Source organism: Oncorhynchus tshawytscha, linkage group LG15 (assembly GCF_018296145.1).
Source record: "Oncorhynchus tshawytscha isolate Ot180627B linkage group LG15, Otsh_v2.0, whole genome shotgun sequence".
NCBI classification, from domain to species: Eukaryota; Metazoa; Chordata; class Actinopteri; order Salmoniformes; family Salmonidae; genus Oncorhynchus; species Oncorhynchus tshawytscha.
The window spans coordinates 27,597,090-27,618,218 of NC_056443.1; the positions used below are offsets into that span (position 1 = coordinate 27,597,090).

Sequence of the window (21,129 nt, forward strand, 5' to 3'; positions counted from 1 at the left end):
TGTGTTATCATACTTGGCTAGCAGTGGGGTTTCAACTTCCAATACAAACCCATCTATTTAGATATTTACGATTTAATCCGTTAGCTTGTTGACCGTTTAGACCCGCTACATAGCATCTGATAGCAAACAATAGGCCTCTGCTCTAACACTGATGGTGGGTCTTCCTTCTCTGTGTCTCTCTGTAGCCCCATGCTTAACTCTGATTGTAGGCTATATACAATAGAATACCCTTTCAAACGCTGCTGGATTAGCTGGCTCCATTGTAGCATGAGCTCTGGGTCTGGCGATTGGCACAAAATGATGTTGCATTGAGCGAGGTTTGGCAGCCATTTGTTGTAGCCAAGACTTTGTCTCTCTGTGTTTAAAGGTTATACGGCCATGTGAGAAAATAATATTACTGTAATGGAGAAAAATACCACACGTTTTTTGTAATAACTGTGGTTAAAAATGAGTATGTGTAGATCTAATTAAATATGTTTCTTTGCCAATCTCATCTTCTATCTCTCTGCTTTAGACTCTAAATGGGTTGAGAAGGAAAGCTAGGAGGTCATTTTGTCAGTAAGGTTACCTCTATACTAAACAAAATAAAACTCTGCCAACAAAGATTTGACTCATTACTCTACAGTTGTCAGTTCATCTAGTGCCTCTCTCCTACCTATACCTTCAACTCTTCCCTCTCTCCTCCTCTCCGTCCCTCCCTCTCTCTGTGCGTCTCCTTTCGTCCTCTGTCTCTGGCTAGGCCGGTCTCAGACATAGTACTCCTTGTCTTTGTTCTTCTTGTTCTTGATGGTTGTCTTGGCTGTGCCTGGCTGCTTCTCCTTCACCAGGGTGCCGTTGCTCTGCGTGGCCGAGTTACTGATGTAGTTACGGCTCTGGTCCACCTGGTAGGAGCCCTCGTCCCTGTTACGGTACTTGTACATGGCGTAGAGCAGGATGAGGATGCAGAGGGCGGCGGCCGCCACGATGCCCACCACCATGCCCGTGGTGCTGGTGGACTCCCTGATCACCTCTACCGCGCCGGGAGGCCCTCCTCTCTCCGGGGATGTGGGGTCTGGGGTGGGCACATGGGGGAAATTGGGAGGGTAGGTTACGCCTGGGGCATGGCGGTGGCGGTCAGGGTCGGAGGAGGGGTGGGTGGGTGGCAGCAGCACCTGATCCCGGGTGTTCATCTTGCCGGCAGGAATGTTGCTGCTGCTGCCGCCTGGCTTGTTGAGCCTGGGGCCTAGCTGGTCAGGGTTGGCCGTGGGGGTGGACGACAAGGGGGGCGGTGGGAGTTGGGGGCCGGTTGGAGAAGTGGCGGTCGCGGGGTTCTGGACGCTGCCCTCGTTGGGGGAGGGGGAGGACCGTCCTATCGGTGACGAGGGGGAGTTTTTGTAATAGTCCTCATCGTCCGACTCGGTCATCTCGCCCGAGCCGTAGGCGGACACCTCGATGGGTCCCGCCTCCTCGCAGTCCTCCTGATCCAGTGGGCAGGGGGCGGCCGTTGGGCAAGGGGAGGGATTCTTTGGTGGTTTCGAGGAAGGGGCGGTAGGTGGGGGGCGGGGGGATTACGGGGTAGCGGGTGGCGTAGGGGGGGTCTAGGGAGTCCACAGTTATAATGGGCAACACTAATTCACCTCCTAGGACAAGAAAGAGACAACGGAGGGAAGATGGCATTAGTGAGAAACTGAGGGCACCTCCTCAGGACCAAAATAGAAAAGCAACAACAGTTCAAATGAAAAAACCAACACCATTATTAGAACATCACTAAAACCTAACATGAGGTTAGTTCTAAAGCTAGTTTAGTTAGTCTCTAGTCTTCTATTTAAAGAGTTAAGTTGACTAAACAGATGTACAATACATTGTATAAGATAATAATAAATATTCTGCTATTCCTGATATCTCCCTGACGCTAGACTGGACATGACTACACATATATGTTAATGTACATGTTTAAAAGACTAAACAACATATCAACATCTACTAGATACAAGTTATCCTTCTCTATCTGCCTGTCTATGCTGTTCTATTTCTACGCTAGCTTTCAGTTTTTCTTTGGGTTAAATAAGATAGCAAACCACGGAGTTCAGGTCACTTACATCAACAAATTGGCCGCATGATTTTTGCATGGAAAAAAAATTACAAAAAGAAAGCTGTGTAAGATTGTTCTCGGATAGTGATAAACAACTTTCCCCCCATTTCTTTTTTATTTTATTTTATTTTTTTGTGTGAAAAATAAAATAATTATCTGAATAATTCATTGTGTTTTTCAGTTTTCATGAAGAATGGTTCAAATCCCATTCCGCCTGGGGGCATGGTGATCTGTATTCAAACCCTGAAGACCAGCTGGGGGAAACTGATTCCCCTAGTTTCTACCCTGAAACACAGTCTACAGATGTGGTCCCAACACCCATATCCTCCCACTAGATATGCTAAAACATGGGACATGAAGAAATCCTATTCACTTGACACAGTTAACAATTTGTCAGATCTTTCTGTCTTACCCGGATCTCTATGCCTTCATATTCAGTCTTAGAGGGGAATTGAATGTAAACAAATTGCAAACTGCTTTTTTGTCCTTTGTAATATAATCACACCCACAGTTAATAAAACATTTTAGGGTATTACACATCAGTACATTGCTTTGAAGTTAAGTCAGGACAAAAGTCATTGAGTCAAACACAGAAGTGCCAATAACATAATAGGAAAGTATTAGCAGTACATAGCACAACATAAATAACAAGTTACATTCCTTCTTCGAAAAACAATTTGCTACCCTCTGCCGCATCCCGTAATCGTGTTAGGGTCACAATCCCAGAGACAATTAGCAAAAATGTTACAGGGCAATTTGAAAGGTTATGACATTTCTCTTCATGGACATTGATAATGTGAGCCACAGAAATGTCCATAACATGAATCATGCATAGTCGTAGGGCTGGGCCTTTCTTGAGTTGATGAGGTAAATGAATGTATCTAAACAGAATAGGGATCGAATAAAGTGAGCGAGTGTGGAGGGAGGAACCTAGAAATGTGTACCGAGGGTATTTTGGGGTGTATTTGTCACCCCCAGGCCAACATATCACACCAGCGCTCAAGCCCCCACAAGCCACATTTTTCCTGACAACCCCACAATTAGTAGGACAAGGGACTTTCAGAAGGGTTATAGAGCAACCTTTACACAAAACCTGTCAAAAGATTATCAACAACGATACACAGCGCACTAAAACAGGCCTTGAAAGGGAGTAAAAACATGAATGCTGAGAAAGAGAAAAGTTAGTCAGTATTCAACCTTATAGGATCTAGCCCATTCCCAACTCCTACAACTCCTACCGCACAGCCAAAATGGCCGCTGTGTTACCCTGGCAACATAAAGGTGCCTACTTTTATGTGTGTATCTCTGTGTCTGAAGGTTAAGATACACCTTTGAAGAAAGTGGTGGCATATTTGAGAAAAAGAGAAAAATTCACAGAGAAAATGAATGAACCATTAGCCCAAATAAGATAGCACTATAGATTATCAGATGACTTGTCATACATATTCTGTAAACTTGTCAGATTCTGAGTTATCTTTCAAACATTTCCTACTTTCCCTTCTTCTGGACTCCAGAGATAGTTAGCTTCTTCTCTGAGTGTCTAGATAAGATGGAGGTGCAGATTCACTACATATACAAAAGTATGTGGACACCCTTTCAAATGAGTGGATTCGGCTATTTCAGCCCCACCCGTTGTTGACAGGTGTATAAAATTGAGCACACAGCAATGCAATCTCCATAGACAAACATTGGCAATAGAATGCCCTTACTGAAGAGCTCAGTGACTTTCTACGTGACACCGTCATAGGATGCCACGTTTTCAACAAGTCAGTTCGCCAAATTTCTGCCCTCTAGAGCTGACCCGGTCAACTGTAGGCGCTGATATTGTGAAGCGTCTAGGAGCAAAAACAGCTCAGGCACGAAGTGGTAGGCCACACAAGCTCACAGAACGGGACAGCCGAGTGCCGAAGCGCGTAGTGAGTAAAAATTGTCCTCGGTTGCAACACTTACTACCGACTTCCAAAATGAAATGGGTTTGGCCGAGCAGCTACACACAAGCGCAATGACAACCGTTGGCTGGAGTGGTGCAAAGCTCACCGCCATTGGCCTCTGGGGCAGTGGAAACGCTTTCTCTGGTGTAATGAATCACGCTTCACCACTAGGCAGTCCGATGGACGAATCTGGGTATGGCGAATGCCAGGGAAACGCTACCTGCCCAAACGCATATTGCCAAATGTAAAGTTTGGTGGAGGAGGAATAATGGTCTGGGGCTGTTTTTCATGGTTACGGCTAGACCCCTTAGTTCCAGTGAAGGGAATTCTTAATGCTTCAGTATACAATGACATTATAGACCATTCTGTGCTTCCAGCTTTGTGGCAACAGTTTGGGGAAGGCCCTTTCCTGTTTCAGCATGACAAAAGCCCCATTCCCAAAGCGAGGTCCATACAGAAATGGTTTGTCGAGATCGGTGTGGAAGAACTTGACTGGCCTGCACAGAGCGCTGACCTCAACCCCATCAAACACCTTTGGGATGAATTGGAACGCCGACTGCAAGCCAGGCCTAATTGCTCAACATCATTGCCCGACCTCACTAATGCTCTTGTGGCTGAATGGAAGCAAGTCCCCGCAGCAATGTTCCGGCATCTAGTGGAGAGCCTTCCGAGAAGAGTGGAGGCTGTTGTCGTAGCAAAGGGGCGACCAACTCCATATTACTACCCAGGATTTTGGAATGAGATGTTTGTCCACATACTTTTGGTCGTGTATCTTTACCTCGCCATCTGTCTGTCTGACGGAAATGGTGCCAACGCGATGCCTCGCTGTCCCCCTGCCTCTCTGTAGGCCGACTGTCCCTCACTGCGTTCCGCTACTGCGTGGCCCAGTTATAGGTGTCTGACACTGAAAGAGTGTTGTGAGAAAACCTAAAGCAGCTGTGCATCTGCTGGAGCTGCTCATTGTGTCTACAGAATGAATATAGCTGGGGAAAAGTGACACTTGGTTAAAGGAATTGTTCAAGAGTCTTTGTACACCTGCTTCTAATGTGAATCCAAGACTTCCTTCGAAAGTACAGTCATTTATTACTGTTCTCATTCTTCTCAAATATGTTGCAGGCCTTCTGGCCTAATTATCATAAACGAGTTTGCAAAAGCATTTTGAGAGGACCACCCCTGCAACCGATACCACCACTCTCTACTGGCCACAGAATTCGCAGCTTCAGCGGGAGTGCCATAAGCTTTGTCATTGGTGCCATGATAGGAGAAGTTACTGTTAACCACAGGATGGAGAAGATAATGGGTTCTCAACCCTCAAACACAGACGTCTACATGTACAGCTGCACCTGACTCGCTCATCTCTTCACTGAGTGTTTCTTTGTCTGGACACAGTCCTGTCAACACCTGATATACTTCCCCTTCCCATGACTGTGCCCTGTAACGGCATATGCAGCTTCTGATTGGTCAGTTCGCACCCATAGGTTGGCCACACAGCCACGCCATTGGCCATATGATGAATCAGCTGGTGTGAATGGACTTGTTCAAACAGGCTTCAAATGCTTCGGTCATCGTCACAATGAGAACTGCCAAGAAACCATAGAGAACCCATAGAGAACCCATAACACTGCCCTTCGTTTGGAAAATTGAAAATCCACTTTACTCACTCCATTGTGAAATGATTTGACCTGTTGAGAGAGTCTGAGCTTTTCCACTAGTTAGGCTAGCCTGCTGTGGTCACTTGCCTGTGTGGGTCACCCTCTCCGCAGCACTAGAGGAATACTCACCTTTTTAGAAACCAAACCAAAACTCAAAAGGGGTGTGTATTTTCCCTAATAAGCAAGCAGATCGTTAAAGATGGATACTGATGTAAACACTGGGACTTAGTTATTCTGTCTATCACATTGGCTTATTCTGAACAAACACTGGGACTTAGTTATTTTGCCTATCACATTGGCTTATTCTGAACAAACACTGGGACTTAGTTATTCTGTCTATCACATTGGCTTATTCTGAACAAACACTGGGACTTAGTTATTCTGTCTATCACATTGGCTTATTCTGAACGAACACTGGGACTTAGTTATTCTGCCTATCACGTTGGCTTATTCTGAATAAACACTGGGACTTAGTTATTCTGCCTATCACATTGGCTTATTCTGAACGAACACTGGGACTTAGTTATTCTGCCTATCACGTTGGCTTATTCTGAATAAACACTGGGACTTAGTTATTCTGCCTATCACATTGGCTTATTCTGAACAAACACTGGGACTTAGTTATTCTGTCTATCACATTGGCTTGTCCTGAGCCACTTGAAATTTTAACGGTCGAACGACTGACTGTTCAGAGTTTGTACGTTGCATAGAAATTGCTTCTACTACGTTGTGGATGGAATCGAGATTAGAAATCGGTATTTTCTAGTCTCTGTCTAACCTAATGCATTCTCCATCTCTGCAATGGTCTGCTATACTGGGTAATAATCCATTTCATGAAGACTACATCCTTGATTTAGTTAAGAAGTTCTTTGTCTGGACCTAGTTTGCATTCAATAGCGAAAAGCACACTGTTTCCTTTCACATAGAGAGTGAATAATTGAACACACATGCCGTCCTATGTCCTGAGGGAGGGTCATGTATTCTGACGTTGATTGGTGAAACTACGTTCACACCGTCTGATTGATTACGGATTGCTCCTTTCCACAATGCTGTCTGCAAGGCACTTCTGGATGGGTTCCATGAATTCTCCCTGGTTTTGGCTTGGTCGGCAGCCTAGTGTTTCTACCTCAGCGTGACGCAAATTAGAGAGTCCCGAGGCCCCGACAAACTCTGTGTGAACCCGGGATGAGTCAACGTATGAAATATCAACCTATTTAACTTTGTTTGATCCCGGGATGAGTCAACGTATGAAATATCAACCTATTTAACTCTGTTTGATCCCGGGATGAGTCAACGTATGAAATATCAATCTATTTACCTCTGTTTGATCCTGGGATGAGTCAACGTATGAAATATCAACCTATTTACCTCTGTTTGATCCTGGGATGAGTCAACGTATGAAATATCAACCTATTTAACTCTGTTTGATCCCGGGATGAGTCAACGTATGAAATATCAACCTATTTACCTCTGTTTGATCCTGGGATGAGTCAACGTATGAAATATCAATCTATTTACCTCTGTTTGATCCTGGGATGAGTCAACGTATGAAATATCAACCTATTTACCTCTGTTTGATCCTGGGATGAGTCAACGTATGAAATATCAACCTATTTAACTCTGTTTGATCCCGGGATGAGTCAACGTATGAAATATCAACCTATTTAACTCTGTTTGATCCCGGGATAAGTCAACGTATGAAATATCAACCTATTTACCTCTGTTTGATCCTGGGATGAGTCAACGTATGAAATATCAATCTATTTACCTCTGTTTGATCCTGGGATGAGTCAACGTATGAAATATCAACCTATTTACCTCTGTTTGATCCTGGGATGAGTCAACGTATGAAATATCAACCTATTTACCTCAGATTTTTCTATCTCCCTCATTTCTCTCCATCTTGTGTTCTTTGTCCCCTCTCGCTCTCTCTCCATCACTGTCAGTCTGCTCACCTCTTTACTGAAATATTTTTGTATTTTAGCTTAAATTCCACAACGGTATTTAATCCCACAAGCTCATTAAGGACTGAGGGAGTAAGAAAAAGTGACATTAATCTGCCAAACAACATTTGTTTACACCTTTTCACAGTTTTTATGTGATTTTTGGAACATTAATTCATTTTGATTTTGATAGCTAGTTGATATTCTGCCTCAGTGAGCATGTTGGAATTGATGTACCTCATAAGACAGACAATATCCTATGTATTGATGCACAGAAAATGCCTCAAATATAGTCTATTGACACATGGAAATATATATGTAGTATCAACCAGCATTAGTGTGTACATTCCTCTGAAAATCTGAATTCAGACACTGTATAATACATGCGCAAGAAGAAATGAAATATTTGATTATAATTAATGAGGTAACTTTTCAACGATCTCTTTTGTCTTGCCCCTTCACCCTATGAATGGCAAACATACACAATCCATGTCTCAATTGTCTCGAGGCTTAAAACTCCTTCTTTAACCTGTGTCCTCCCCATCATCTACACTGACTGAAGTGGATTTAACAGGAGACATCAATAAGAGATCATAGCTTTCAACTGGATTCACCTGGTCAGTCTATGTGTACACTCAGTATGTATCAACATCACCATACAGATACCCACTGTTCTCAATGGATCAGTTTGACCAAAGTTATTTCTGCCCCACCATTTGTTCTTTAAAGCTACAGTATATAACATTTTGGGAACCTGATCAATGTGTAGAAATGTGTGTTATAGATCTGCCATTCTCATTGAAAGCAAGTCTAAGAAGCGGTATATCTGTTCTATGTGCCGTATTTCTATGCTTCCCTTTTATAAGTTTCATTTTTGCATATATTACTTTTGGTTTTGTACACTAGCTTCAAACAGCTGGAAATACAATATGTTTGGTTATGGAAAACATATTTCACATCTGCTTAGATGATACAATTATTATCTACACTATACTTGCTTGCTCAGTCACATAAACTGAAATTAGGTGAACTATTCGAATTTTTGCAACCAGGAAATTGCGCCGCGATTTCTGCATAGTGCACCTTTAAAAGGAAGTGAACCTTCCATCTCACTGACGTGGAGCTCTGTGACAGCACTGTCACCTGCCCTCTCATGAGACATTACTGTAGTGTACATATGTGAGAGAGAGAGAGGGAGAGGGAGAGTGAAAGAGAGTGGTAGAAAGAGGTAGAGGTAGAGAGAGAGGGAGGTAGGGAGAGGTAGAGAGAGGTAGAAAGAGGTAGAGGTAGAGAGAGATAGAGGTAGGGAGAGGTAGAGAGAGGTAGGGAGAGGTAGAGAGAGGTAGAGAGAGAGTGAAAGAGAGTGGTAGAAAGAGGTAGAGGTAGAGAGAGATAGAGGTAGGGAGAGGTAGAGAGAGAGGTAGAGAGAGAGTGAAAGAGAGTGGTAGAAAGAGGTAGAGGTAGAGAGAGATAGAGGTAGAGAGAGAGGTAGAGAGAGAAGTAGAGAGACAGAGGGAGAGAGCGAGAGGGAGAGGGAGAGTGAAAGAGAGTGGTAGAAAGAGGTAGAGGTAGAGAGAGATAGAGGTAGGGAGAGGTAGAGAGAGAGGTAGAGAGAGAAGTAGAGAGACAGAGGGAGAGAGCGAGAGGGAGAGAGGGGTAGATAGATTGTTAGCAGGCTAAAGGGTGGCAGGTAGCCTAGTGGTTAGAGCATTGGGCCAGTAACCGAAAGGTTGCTAGATTGAATCTGCCAATCTGCCCCTGAACAAGGCAGTTAACCCACTGTTCGTAGGCTGTCATTGTAAATAAGAATTTGTTCTTAACTGATTTGCCTAGTAAAATAAAGAGAGAAGACTGGAACTATCTGTATCTCTTTGTGTGACTATGTGCGTGAGTCCTCCAAAGCTGATGCTGTGGTGTAGATAGCAGGGCTTTGTTAAAGGGAGCCCTGCTATGTATTCTTCCTATTCTGTCTGGGGCTCATTAAAAGTGAACGAAACCAAATCCAGGCTCGGTTGGATGATGTAATTACAGCTAGTCTAACGAGGCCAAATATTAATTAGCCCGGTGGGAGAGGCAGGCAGGGCAGATAGAAAACTCAGACGTTACGCAGGGAGGGATCCAACATCTCTTTCTCTCTTTCTCTGTCGCTCCCTCTCTCGTCGGAGAGCAAGGAGACGTGACGCACATCTCAACGCCAATCACTCCTCCAAGATGTGGCTTTCCACCCCTCTCTCTCGCTCTCTCTCACTGTCTTTCTGTGGCCGCTTCATTCTTTCATGATCGGTCTCACTCTCTCCCTCTCTGTCGCCTATTCCCCTTATTTAACTTTGTATGTGTGTTTTGATATATATATATGTGTGTGTGTGTGTGCTTCTTTCCCTTTGGACTCCACTGAAAAGCCTTCAGAGAGTTACAATGCCCCTGCAGCCGGTTCATATGAGGGGTAGATTCTCCCCAGTCATTGGCTCATATGAGAGGTACATCTCCCCAGTCATTGGCTCATTTGAGAGGTAGATCTCCCCAGTCATTGGCTCATATGAGAGGTAGATCTCCCCAGTCATTGGCTCACATCAGATAATGCTAGGTCTCTCACAGGGGTTTTGTTTTCAAGGAGGGATTCAGGCTGTTGCCACCCCCCTCTACCATGACTGTGATATGTGGTTGTCTCACCTAGCTATCTTAAGATGCTTCACTGTAAGTCGCTCTGGAAAGGTTTACAGAACATAATGTGTGTGTGTGTGTGTGTGTGTGTGGAGGATAAATGTGTGTGTGATGTTCTGTCTCTCAGGGAAGGCCAGACTGAGTAGAAACTTTCCCCGACAATAGTGTGAGAGACAGCCTAGTGTCTATCAGGAGCTGTGTGGTACCGCTCTGTCTTCTGGACAGCTACTGAAAAACTATCGTTTCTCATTCTGATAACACCTCTATTTCGGCTTCCACCACCTACAGTTAAACCACGCAGAGAATTGATCTAGTGTGGAATATTTTGGCTTAGTGTAGATCAGTGTTACCTAGTAAGCACAGTGATTCCCATAATCTCCACCCACTTAATTAAGGTGTAATACGATTTTCATGTGGTTTTTAACAACACCTTAACATCGATTTAATAAAAATTGTCAAACGTAATGTAATCTTTGCTGAGTTCTATTCCACATCAAATGAAAACAAGATTGAAAAAAAACGGAACATTAACTAAATATTTCATAAAGGTTATTTCTAGACCTTCTAGGTTGCTGTAGGGAAAGCATTTGATTTGAGTCTTCACTGGAGAACACAAACATGCCCAGTGGAACCTAGCTCTGGCAGTCTTAGCATTATGATGCATGTAAGAGTTCTTGGCAGTTCCCAGGCAACCGGCCAGCGCACAGGCAACCAGCCAGTGTCCTGAAATCACGGTAAAATCTATCAACATCCTGCCCTTTTCACACCCCCGTCCATCCCGTGACAGAAGTTTGTTTGACCTTTCTGTTCACGTCGACATTGCTCAGCTCCGAGTCCACTCAGCCGCCACTGTGAGGCGGACAGTCGAGAGGAGTTCAATGTTGAACCTGTCCGGCCCCAATTCGATCGGAGAGACTGATTGGTGCAGCTCGTCTAACACCTGCAGCTACCCAATTAGGAAGCTAGGTTACTTTGCAGATGGCTCGGGAGACTTTGGAGCTGTCACTGCACCACTTTGAGATCTTAGCCAATGAGAAACCAGGGTGGGTGCACATCTGGCCAATCAGAGCTGCATATGAGAGGTCATGGGGTCACAGTAGTAGAAAAAAGTGGGTTAGGGGAGCTAGCTCTTTCTGTTCTTGTGGGTCTCTGCTGGGCTGATGGACCCCCTGTAGTGGACACAGAACCCCCAGAGTGGACTCACCATTTCCAGGCTCACACTCCTCCAAGTCCTCGTCATCGCTGGGACACTCAGCAGACGCTACCAATATGTCATCCGTGTTCTGTAACATAGAGGGAGGGAGAGAAAGATAGAGAGGGGAGGGAGAGGGTGTGAGAGGGGGTTCTATTTCTGGGGAAAACAGGAGTTTTCTCCTGTCAATGGGACCTGACTAGGATCAACTCTGGTTGTAGGATGTAACTAGAGCCCAAAGTTTACACATCTCCATTTTGAGTTCACCACACTCCATATAATACAACCCAGTGATAATACATTGTTGACGTCCATTAAGCCCAGAGCCACAGCACACTACATTATCACAGTGGAAGTTAGGTTAATAGCGGCCATAATAAAAAGCCCATTCAGAACTCTGTCGCTCGTGTGCTCTCACACCCCTGTACTGCCTGGCAGAATACCTTATCTATTCTCCTCAACCCCCAGGCTCAAGTTAATATTCAAGACAAGCTCAAGCCTGAAGGAATACAGGGGGGAGGGATGAGGGCTCTTTATCATGAGCAGCACAATTGATTTGAGCACAGTGATTTGTTCACTGTGTCTGTACACAGAGTTCTCCTTTATGTATCCATAGCCAGGATGGATTTACTTATTCATCAAATTGTGTGTGTGTGTGTGTGTCCACCTGGACTTAATGAGCCCATGGTAAAATCTGCACCAGACACACTCTTCCATTTCATTTACCATCTCCTAAATGGGCAGCGCTCCCTTTGATAACAAATATCTAATGATGTTGTAGCCTAGAATGGATTTCTAACATTGTGCTTTCAAAGTATTGGTCTTCAAATGTATATTTGATGAGTATTTTCTCTGTCTGGATATAGAACGTCGTTAATGAGAGGGGGAAACAGTAGATGAATACAGATATGAAGGATCGGGTGGTGTTTGAACCCTTGTTACGTTACATTTTAGGAATGCAGCTTGAAAAAAACCTGTTCATATCTGAAAATATCGGCACTACAATAGAATTGGTATTTATTTATTTAGGATAGTCCACTCGGTAACACTTGCCACTGTTTTCGAGTCTAGCACATTATTCCGGGCACTGAAGACGTGGATGTCGATCAAGGCAGCCCCCCGCACCTTCCTGATTCAGAGGGTTTGGGTTAAATGCGGAAGACACATTTCAGTTGAATGTATTCAGTTGGACAACTGACTAGGTGTCCCACTTCCCCTGTCCCTTATTAGATGCTGTATGTATGTTATCAAGGAGTTGTCTCAATGCCTCCCCCTGGAGTTAGGAATGCAGACATTCACTTCCTTCATCTGGACACCTGGACGACCTGCGCAAGCTGCACTGTTGACGTCTTGCTGCAATACTTTTCATTCATCCAGATCAGTGTTAACCAAATCTCTTCACGGGCCAGTTCCATTTATTTAGTCTATTCCAGTACCAGCACACCTCATTAATTAGGGCTCCCGAGGGTGCAGCAGTCTAAGGCACTGCATCTTGGTGCTAGAGGCGTCACTACAGACCCTGGTTTGATTCCAGGCTGTATCACAACCGGCCATGGTTTGGAGTCCCATAAGGTGTTGCACAATTGGCCCCAGTGTCGTCCGGGTTAGGTTTTGGCCAGCGTAGGCCGTCATTGTCAATAAGAATGTGTTCTTAACTGACTTGCCTAGTTAAATAAAGGTTAAATAAAATAAACAAATGAATTCAACTAGTAACTAATCATCAAGCTTTTGATGAGTTGAATCAGGATTTCTACATGTAGTACTGGAATATACATGTACCATGGTAGTGTAATGGCTGGTGGTACTCAGTGTAGGGTAAAGTTGCTCCTAGACGCTGATCTGGGGTCAGTTGAGCATTTCCACCTATAATGGTTAGGGTTGAGATTGGGGGAGGGGAATATGATCCTAGATTTCTACCAAGGGGAAACTTCAGGAGAAGAGATGACTCCCCCCATTCTGTACCATGTAGTCTGTTATCAGTGCACATCAAAACCAGCAAAAGTGACGGTATTATTTAAAACATCAAATAATTATTTGTCATGATCAAAGCGTCTCAATCAGAATAGCTGAACGTTGTTTTTTCTTCTCTGCCTTGGAGAAATCTGGGTCAGTTCCCCTGTGTCCCGTCCCCCTATCCCGTTTCGATGGTGTTGATGTAGCATCACGTCGAGCAGAAGGGGGGCTCCTGGCTCGTTAAAGCAGCCCTGCGACATTAGCTTGCGCCCCCAGTTGAGGCTGTACAGTACTTATAGAGCAATTACCAGGTTTGGTCTAGCGCAAAACACATGACAGTCTCCATAAGCTGGCCTATTAACTGCACAGACGACAGTGTGGGTGTGTGTGTCTGTGTGTTGGGGACGCAATGCTAGCTAACTGATAAATGCATGGGTCATGTGAACAGGGTTGAGAGGAGCGCCCCATCAGATCGCTGGCACAGGAAATGGAACTAAGAAGATCAACAGGATCTGACGGGCAGACATCTTAGCTGTTGAATGTATGATCTCTGCACTTCTTCAGCTGTAAAGCGATGGGCCATTTTAGCCATAGTTGTAATGTTTGATATGGGATTTGGGGGTGACATGTTGGCTTTTCCTTTGTCTTTGTCATTGTTGTCTTTCCACTCCTCCAAAACTGAAATACTCATGTTCTGTCTCTTCCTGTCCTCTCTTCCCCATACCACCATCCCTCTCTCTGTCTCCTCTATCTCCATCTATCTATTCGTTTGCCTCCGTCTGCTACACTCAACCTCCCCTCCGTCCCTTCATCTCTGTCTTTGTCTCATCTCTCTCTCCTTGTCCACCAGCGGGAGAGCAAGGCGAGCTCGCCGGGCCGTGAAAACGACACATCAGCTATTAGTGTAGCAAAAGGAAGATATACCAGGAAAAGCAGGGTATTGACAGAGCCATCCGTTAGAGTGGTGAAAGCTGGGTTAGACCAACAAAGCATCCGTACTAATGCACACGGCTGAATTCCACCAATTTGTTTTGGGACAATGGACTAATGAAATAAATACCAAAAGATCATTTTTGGGTGGACTTTTCCATTAAGGCTTAGATCATAGAATTTATAATTATGGTACTTGGTTGAGTAACTTGTTCTTAATGGGCGTTGCTTTCATAATAAAATGTTATTTAGGGTTATCTTATGTAGGTACAATGCAATATAGCAAAGCCATTAACATTTTTGAGAAATGTGGGAAAAGGACTTATTAGCTCTCAAAACACACTGAAGGTAGGATCTGAGGGTGTGTTATGACTTTGTGCCGTGCATAAACGTCAAGCCATAAACATTATGCTCATTAACGATAGAAAACAACACCAGATATCTGCAGGAGCTGACTGTGCCTCTGAGTACCAGGATGCATACAGACATGAATCATTGATCTCATGTTTACTAGGCTCTGAGAGTAGCTAAACCGCACACCAGCATGTCTCCTGCATAACCATAGCAAAGAGGTCATCAGATATAACATAGGGTGTGTCCTAAATGACACCCTATCTCCTATATAGTGCACTACTATTGACCAAGGCCCATAGGGAATAAGCTACCATTTGGGAGGCACACAGAGTGTGTAATATGGCTCTACAGAGGTCCCTAAACTCCATTCCTAACAGTAGTGCCAGTTGCGTCATACTGTACATCATTGACTTTGGAAGGACCGACTATCTGCATTGATAACTGTGCAGAACCCCAACCATTGAATTATACATTACTTTGGAAGGATGGCGAAGCTAGCAGCATTGATCTTTATACTGTCTACAATGTGTGATCTCCTCTCTCCTCACAACCGATAGATAGAGTACATGGACAGTCCGCGACTGCTTTGATAACACCATGTAGAGATAATGAAGTGACTCCTTTGATAACACCATGTAGAGATAATGAAGCGACTGCTTTGATAACACCATGTAGAGATAATTAAGCGACTGCTTTGATAACACCATGTAGAGATAATTAAGCGACTGCTTTGATAACACCATGTAAAGATAATTAAGCGACTGCTTTGAAAACACCATGTAGAGATAATGAAGCGACTGCTTTGATAACACTATGTAGAGATAATGAAGCGACTGCTTTGATAACACCATGTAGAGATAATGAAGCGACTGCTTTGAAAACACCATGTAGAGATAATGAAGCGACTGCTTTGAAAACACCATGTAGAGATAATGAAGCGACTGCTTTGAAAACACCATGTAGAGATAATTAAGCGACTGCTTTGATAACACCATGTAGAGATAATTAAGCGACTGCTTTGATAACACCATGTAGAGATAATTAAGCGACTGCTTTGATAACACCATGTAGAGATAATTAAGCGACTGCTTTGATAACACCATGTAGAGATAATGAAGCGACTGCTTTGATAACACCATGTAGAGATAATTAAGCGACTGCTTTGATAACACCATGTAGAGATAATTAAGCGACTGCTTTGAAAACACCATGTAGAGATAATGAAGCGACTGCTTTGCTAACAGCATATAAAGATAATAAAGTGACTGCTTTGATAACACCATGTAGAGATAATTAAGCGACTGCTTTGATAACACCATATAAAGATAATTAAGTGACTGCTTTGATAACACCATATAAAGATAATTAAGTGCATTTCCCCCCATTTATTGAATTTAGTCAAGCTGAAGTCAAAGGATTGTGGCTCTGGCTATGCAGTGCGATCAGGGATGGACAATGATGGTGCAATAGCTCACATTGAATTAGATGGGACTTGATTGGTGTTTGCAGTGTGTTAACCAGCGATATGAGACACCCACCCCTCTCTAGTCTACCCCTACACACCCTCTCATCCCCCTGGCACGCTCAGTCTCTCTCAAGCAGCCTATCTCTCTCTCTCTCGTTTCTCTTCTCTCCGAGAAGCTTTTAGTTCCACACAGTAATTAGCACTGTGTTATCAGCTCAGGAGAGAGAAAGAGAGAGAGAGAGAGAAGGGAGAAAGAAAGAGGGAGAGTTAGGGATTTGGTATGAGAGCAGTGTTCTTCGGCAGAGAACGCTTAATCATGGTAGACTGGCATGCTGAGAGCTTTGTGTGATTGAGCTTAGGTAAGCTTGAGGACAACAGGGTTGGGTAAATTACCATTACTCCCAACCCTGGAGGACAAGGAGGGTGGTAATGAACAACTTGTTGGAGACAAACCCAATGTTAATTGGTGCTTTTTCATATTTGCAACGCAACACCGCGCAAGTTTGTTGAAATGTTAGGAACAGCCCCAGCTTTGCGTAAGAACTGAGCCTTACCTAATCCACCCGTACATAATTGGGTATTCTGTAACGCTTGAAACATGGAACAAAGTAAACAAACGGATAGGACTGGGAGGCATGGCGACTACATGGAGACTGGGTGGCATGGCGACTACATGGGGAATGGGTGGCATGGCGATTACACGGGGACTGGGAGGCATGGCGACTTCATTGGGACTGGGAGGCATGGCGACTACATGGGGACTGGGAGGCATGGTGACTACATGGGGACTGGGTGGCATGGCGACTACATGGGGACTGGGAGGCATGGCGACTACATGGGGACTGGGTGGCATGGCGACTACATGGGGACTGGGAGGCATGGCGACTACACAAGGACTGGGAGGCATGGCGACTACACGGGGACTGGGTGGCATGGTGACTACATGGGGACTGGGAGGCATGGCGACTACATGGGGACTGGGTGGCATGGCGACTACATGGGGACTGGGTGGCATGGCGACTACATGGGGACTGGGAGGCATGGCGACTACATGGGGACTGGGTGGCATGGCGACTACATGGGGACTGGGTGGCATGGCGACTACATGGGGACTGGGTGTGACTGTATGTCTACTGTAGGTGGTGCATTAGTTCTGTCCCGTATTCTTCCCTAGCTGCCACTGAGGAGTGAGGGGTCCAGTCCAGATTAGTCCTGCAAAATCATAGCCTTCAGACAGACAGACAGACAGACAGACAGACAGACAGACAGACAGACAGACAGACAGACAGACAGACAGACAGACAGACAGACAGACAGACAGACAGACAGACACAGAATAAAAACATGTTTAGAGGGTATGCCACAAGTGTCTGGCTACGTGTGATTGGTAGGTCTGGATGGGTATGATTGGTAGGTCTGGATGGGTGTTATTGGTAGGTCTGAATGGGTGTGATTGGTAACTCTGGATGGGTGTGATTGGTAGGTCTGGATGGGTGTGATTGGTAGGTCTGGATGGGTATGATTGGTAGGTCTGGATAGGTGTGATTGGTAGGTCTGGATAGGTGTGATTGGTAGGTCTGGATGGGTGTGATTGATAGATCTGGATGGCTGTGATTGATAGGTCTGGATGGGTTTGATTCATATTGCCCCTAACAATGTGTTTAGGCTTCGATCAGTGATATTGCTTTGGAAGGACTCAAGACTCAGTCTGCATTGCTAGGGTATACTAGACTGTGAAATTTATATGGAGTTCATTTGAAGTTCAAGTGTGATTTTGTAGAGAAGGATAAACTTCATGAAACATTCATGACCCCTATTATCTCATACCACTACTAAGCCATCTACCACTGTAGTTAGAAAGTTGTCCTTATGGGCACAGCTCTAGGATCAGATTATCCTTCCCAAACCCCATCATCTCAAAGGAAAAACTCAAAACTGCTTTTTGATTACTTTCTTGGACCCCGGCAGGGAAACTTCATCCCCTTTCCTCCTACTCAGCACAGGCCAGTCTATAGTCTACATCCAGCCTACTCTACCCTACCCTAACCCAACCCACCCTACCCCATCCTAACCCACCCTAGTCCCCATCCACTAACCTGTGTGACACTGTCTCTCATGGTGGGTGAGCGCTGCTTGCGGGTGGTGGTGGTAGCCATCGTGGTGGTTGTCTCCATGATGGTGGTGGACATGTCGGCCAGCGGCGTGGTGCTGGTGGTGTCTGTGGTGAGCACCGAGGGCACGTCGCCCACCAGTCGCAGGTTGCCCTGGGCCTGCACGTTGGGGTCGCCCTCGGCCGCCAGCTTGAGCACCTGCAGCCCGTTGTAGTAGAGGCCCGAGATCTGGCCCTGGAAGTGACGGGCCTTGTCGCCGCCACCACCACCGATCTTGATGAACGCCTGGCTGTTGAAGATGGTCAACTGTCGACCTGGTGGAGGGAGAGCAGAGAAAGGGGGGAGAGAGAGAGAGGGAAGAGAAAAGTGGTAGATAAAAAGGGGTAGAGAGGTGGGCAGAGAAACAAAAAGAGACAGACAGAAGAGAAAGAACAAAGCAGAAAGAGGAAAGGAAAGCGACGAGGAAGACACCATCAGTCTCTGTCTCTCCGTATGCTGACCAATTCCCCACACTCACACATACAGACACAGAGTAATGAAACAACGGGGGACAGTATCCATCACATGAGGGGGATTTCCCCTGGTAACACGTTAGGGAGATTGGAACCTTGCCTGAGCCGTTCTGCTGCAGGTGGCGGCCATTACGGCTCGACTCTGGCACACGCAGGCCGCTCAGTTTCATAGCAGAGCCTGAAGAATGTGGAAACTGGCAGAGTAATAGATTGCAGGCTGTGGTAGTGGTCTGACCCTGAGGCAGGGGGCTGGGTGGAGATGCATCTCATTCCCCACAGAGTTGGAATACATTGCAGGCGGTGCTAGCCAGTGTCATTGACCCCACCTCACCTGAGACACACAAATGATGAAGTGCCTCGGAGAAAAAAGAAAAAGAAACATCCCATCCCAGAGAACGGAGACGGACGAGCCGTTTAGCCAAAATAAACCCCTTTGATGGAAATGGTTTTCATGTTTAATTCAACGGCGCTCTCTCTTCTCGTCCTCCAGTCATTACTATGCATCTGGATTGGACGGATGAGGGTTCGTCCCATTTGCATGATCCAATACTAATGTGTTACCAGGGGGAGGGGGTGGGGGGGGTGATCTGAGGAGGTGGACTTGTTTTCATTTATTCTCCTCTTTTTCTTTGCTGATGTCAGTTCTTTTTTTATTTCCCCTCTGCTTCCCTCACACTCATTTTCTCAGTGGATGGGGTGTCATACTGGGCCAATCAGGTTGCATATCAGAAGTGATGACACTTGACCTCATTCATGGGCTTCCCGGGGGGTGGGGAGAGTGGAGGGAGGGGTGAGAGAGGATTACTGTCGGATATTTATTTGTAGGAAGTGGGTTAAAATGTAACTTGATGAGGTAATTACGGCAGAGAGAGAAAAGAGAAGAGGAGAAACCAAGAGAGGCCTGTCTTAATGGATTAATCAATCCCTGTTGAGAGAGAGAGAGAGGGGAAGGAGTGTGCATGCGTGTCTAATGCGTGCACAATATGTATAGTAATAATTGACATTAGGAAGATAAGATTATTTTGACATTTCTACATTATAAACTCCTAGAGGACAGACTTCAAGCCTTTAGAGGACAGAAATTCAAAATAGCTTCCATTCCATTTCAATTAGCATTACTTTTTATTATCCTAATGGGGTAACATTATTGTGTGTGTGTGTGTGTGTCAGCAATAAAGCCTCCAGAGAGACAGTCCATTACACATGTCATGCCATCATTAGATGTGATGACTAGGTCCTCCATGCCTGCCATACAGTATGTTGACAGAATATAGCTCCCTCTCACTCTATTATCTCTGTAAAGAGGCAGTTTAACATGTTCTGTTGGGAAAGGAGGGGGAGGGGAGAAGGAGGGCAAGGGGAGAAGGAGGGGGAATGGAGAAGGAGGGTGAGGGAGAGAAGGAGGGTGAGAGAGAGAAGGAGAGGGAAGGGAAAATGAGGGGCAGAAGGAGAATGAGGGGAGGGGAGAGGATAAGGAGGGGAGGGGAGAAGGAAAGGGAGAGGAGAAGGAGATTGTATTGAGGATGGACAATAGGAACACACATGCATGTAGTAGGTACACACACACACACACACACACACACACACACACACACACACACACACACACACACACACACACACACACACACACACACACACACACACACACACACACACACACACACACACAGACACAGAAGTTTTACCATGGTCAGGTCATGTGGTCAGGAAATACTGCTGTCTCAAATGAGTTCAGCTATCAACTAGCTGAAATCTGGAATCTCCAGTAGCTATGAGGAAGCTAGGGAATACAGTACCCCGCTGAGTCTTGGCCAGTAAAGAAGGAAATGCGTAGGCTGAGAAAAGTAAACTAAAACAATATTTTAAAACAGTATTCAACACCTGAGAGGTCCTTGGGGGATCCTTGAAGATGTTTTATTTTCTCCTCTACACCAGTCAGAGGAATAGATGCCCTCAGGAAGAAAGTGGAGGGAATCAGTGTTTATTTGTGAGACTGTCCGATGGAAAGGAGACTTTAACAGGGGCTGATGAAGTTATTGTTTCGGGGCCTGCCGGGTTAAATTGAAACTGACGTGTCACTTCAGAGCCAATTTGGCCTGGGAGGGTTTAGAGGAAGGGAGAGGAGAGAGGAGAGAGGTGAAGGTCTTGGCACAACTGGCAATCAGACTGCTTAATATGACACAACCAGGTGTGTGCGTGTGTGCATGACCGCTCGCATAATAACATGCGTGAGCTGTCTGAGACGTGTCATCAAGGTGACCTTTACCTGTACGTGTGATAGGTAGCCATTTGGAACAGAAGGTTTTTTCCTCTGCGTGGGTGTGTGAGTGTGTGTGTGAGTGTGTGTGTGA

General features: G+C 45.2%; 1 protein-coding gene across 1 annotated transcript in view; it reads right to left on the bottom strand.

Annotated features, from left to right (window-relative positions):
- Positions 1-369: 369 nt before the first annotated feature.
- Positions 370-21,129, bottom strand: part of LOC112214891 (neurexin-2-like) — a 1,125,107-nt gene continuing 1,104,347 nt past the window's right edge. Inside the window, 4 exon segments of the mRNA XM_042298402.1 lie at positions 370-1,482; positions 1,484-1,619; positions 11,463-11,541; positions 18,249-18,577. Coding sequence (XP_042154336.1) covers positions 747-1,482; positions 1,484-1,619; positions 11,463-11,541; positions 18,249-18,577 — 1,280 coding nt within the window. The 3' untranslated portion in view covers positions 370-746.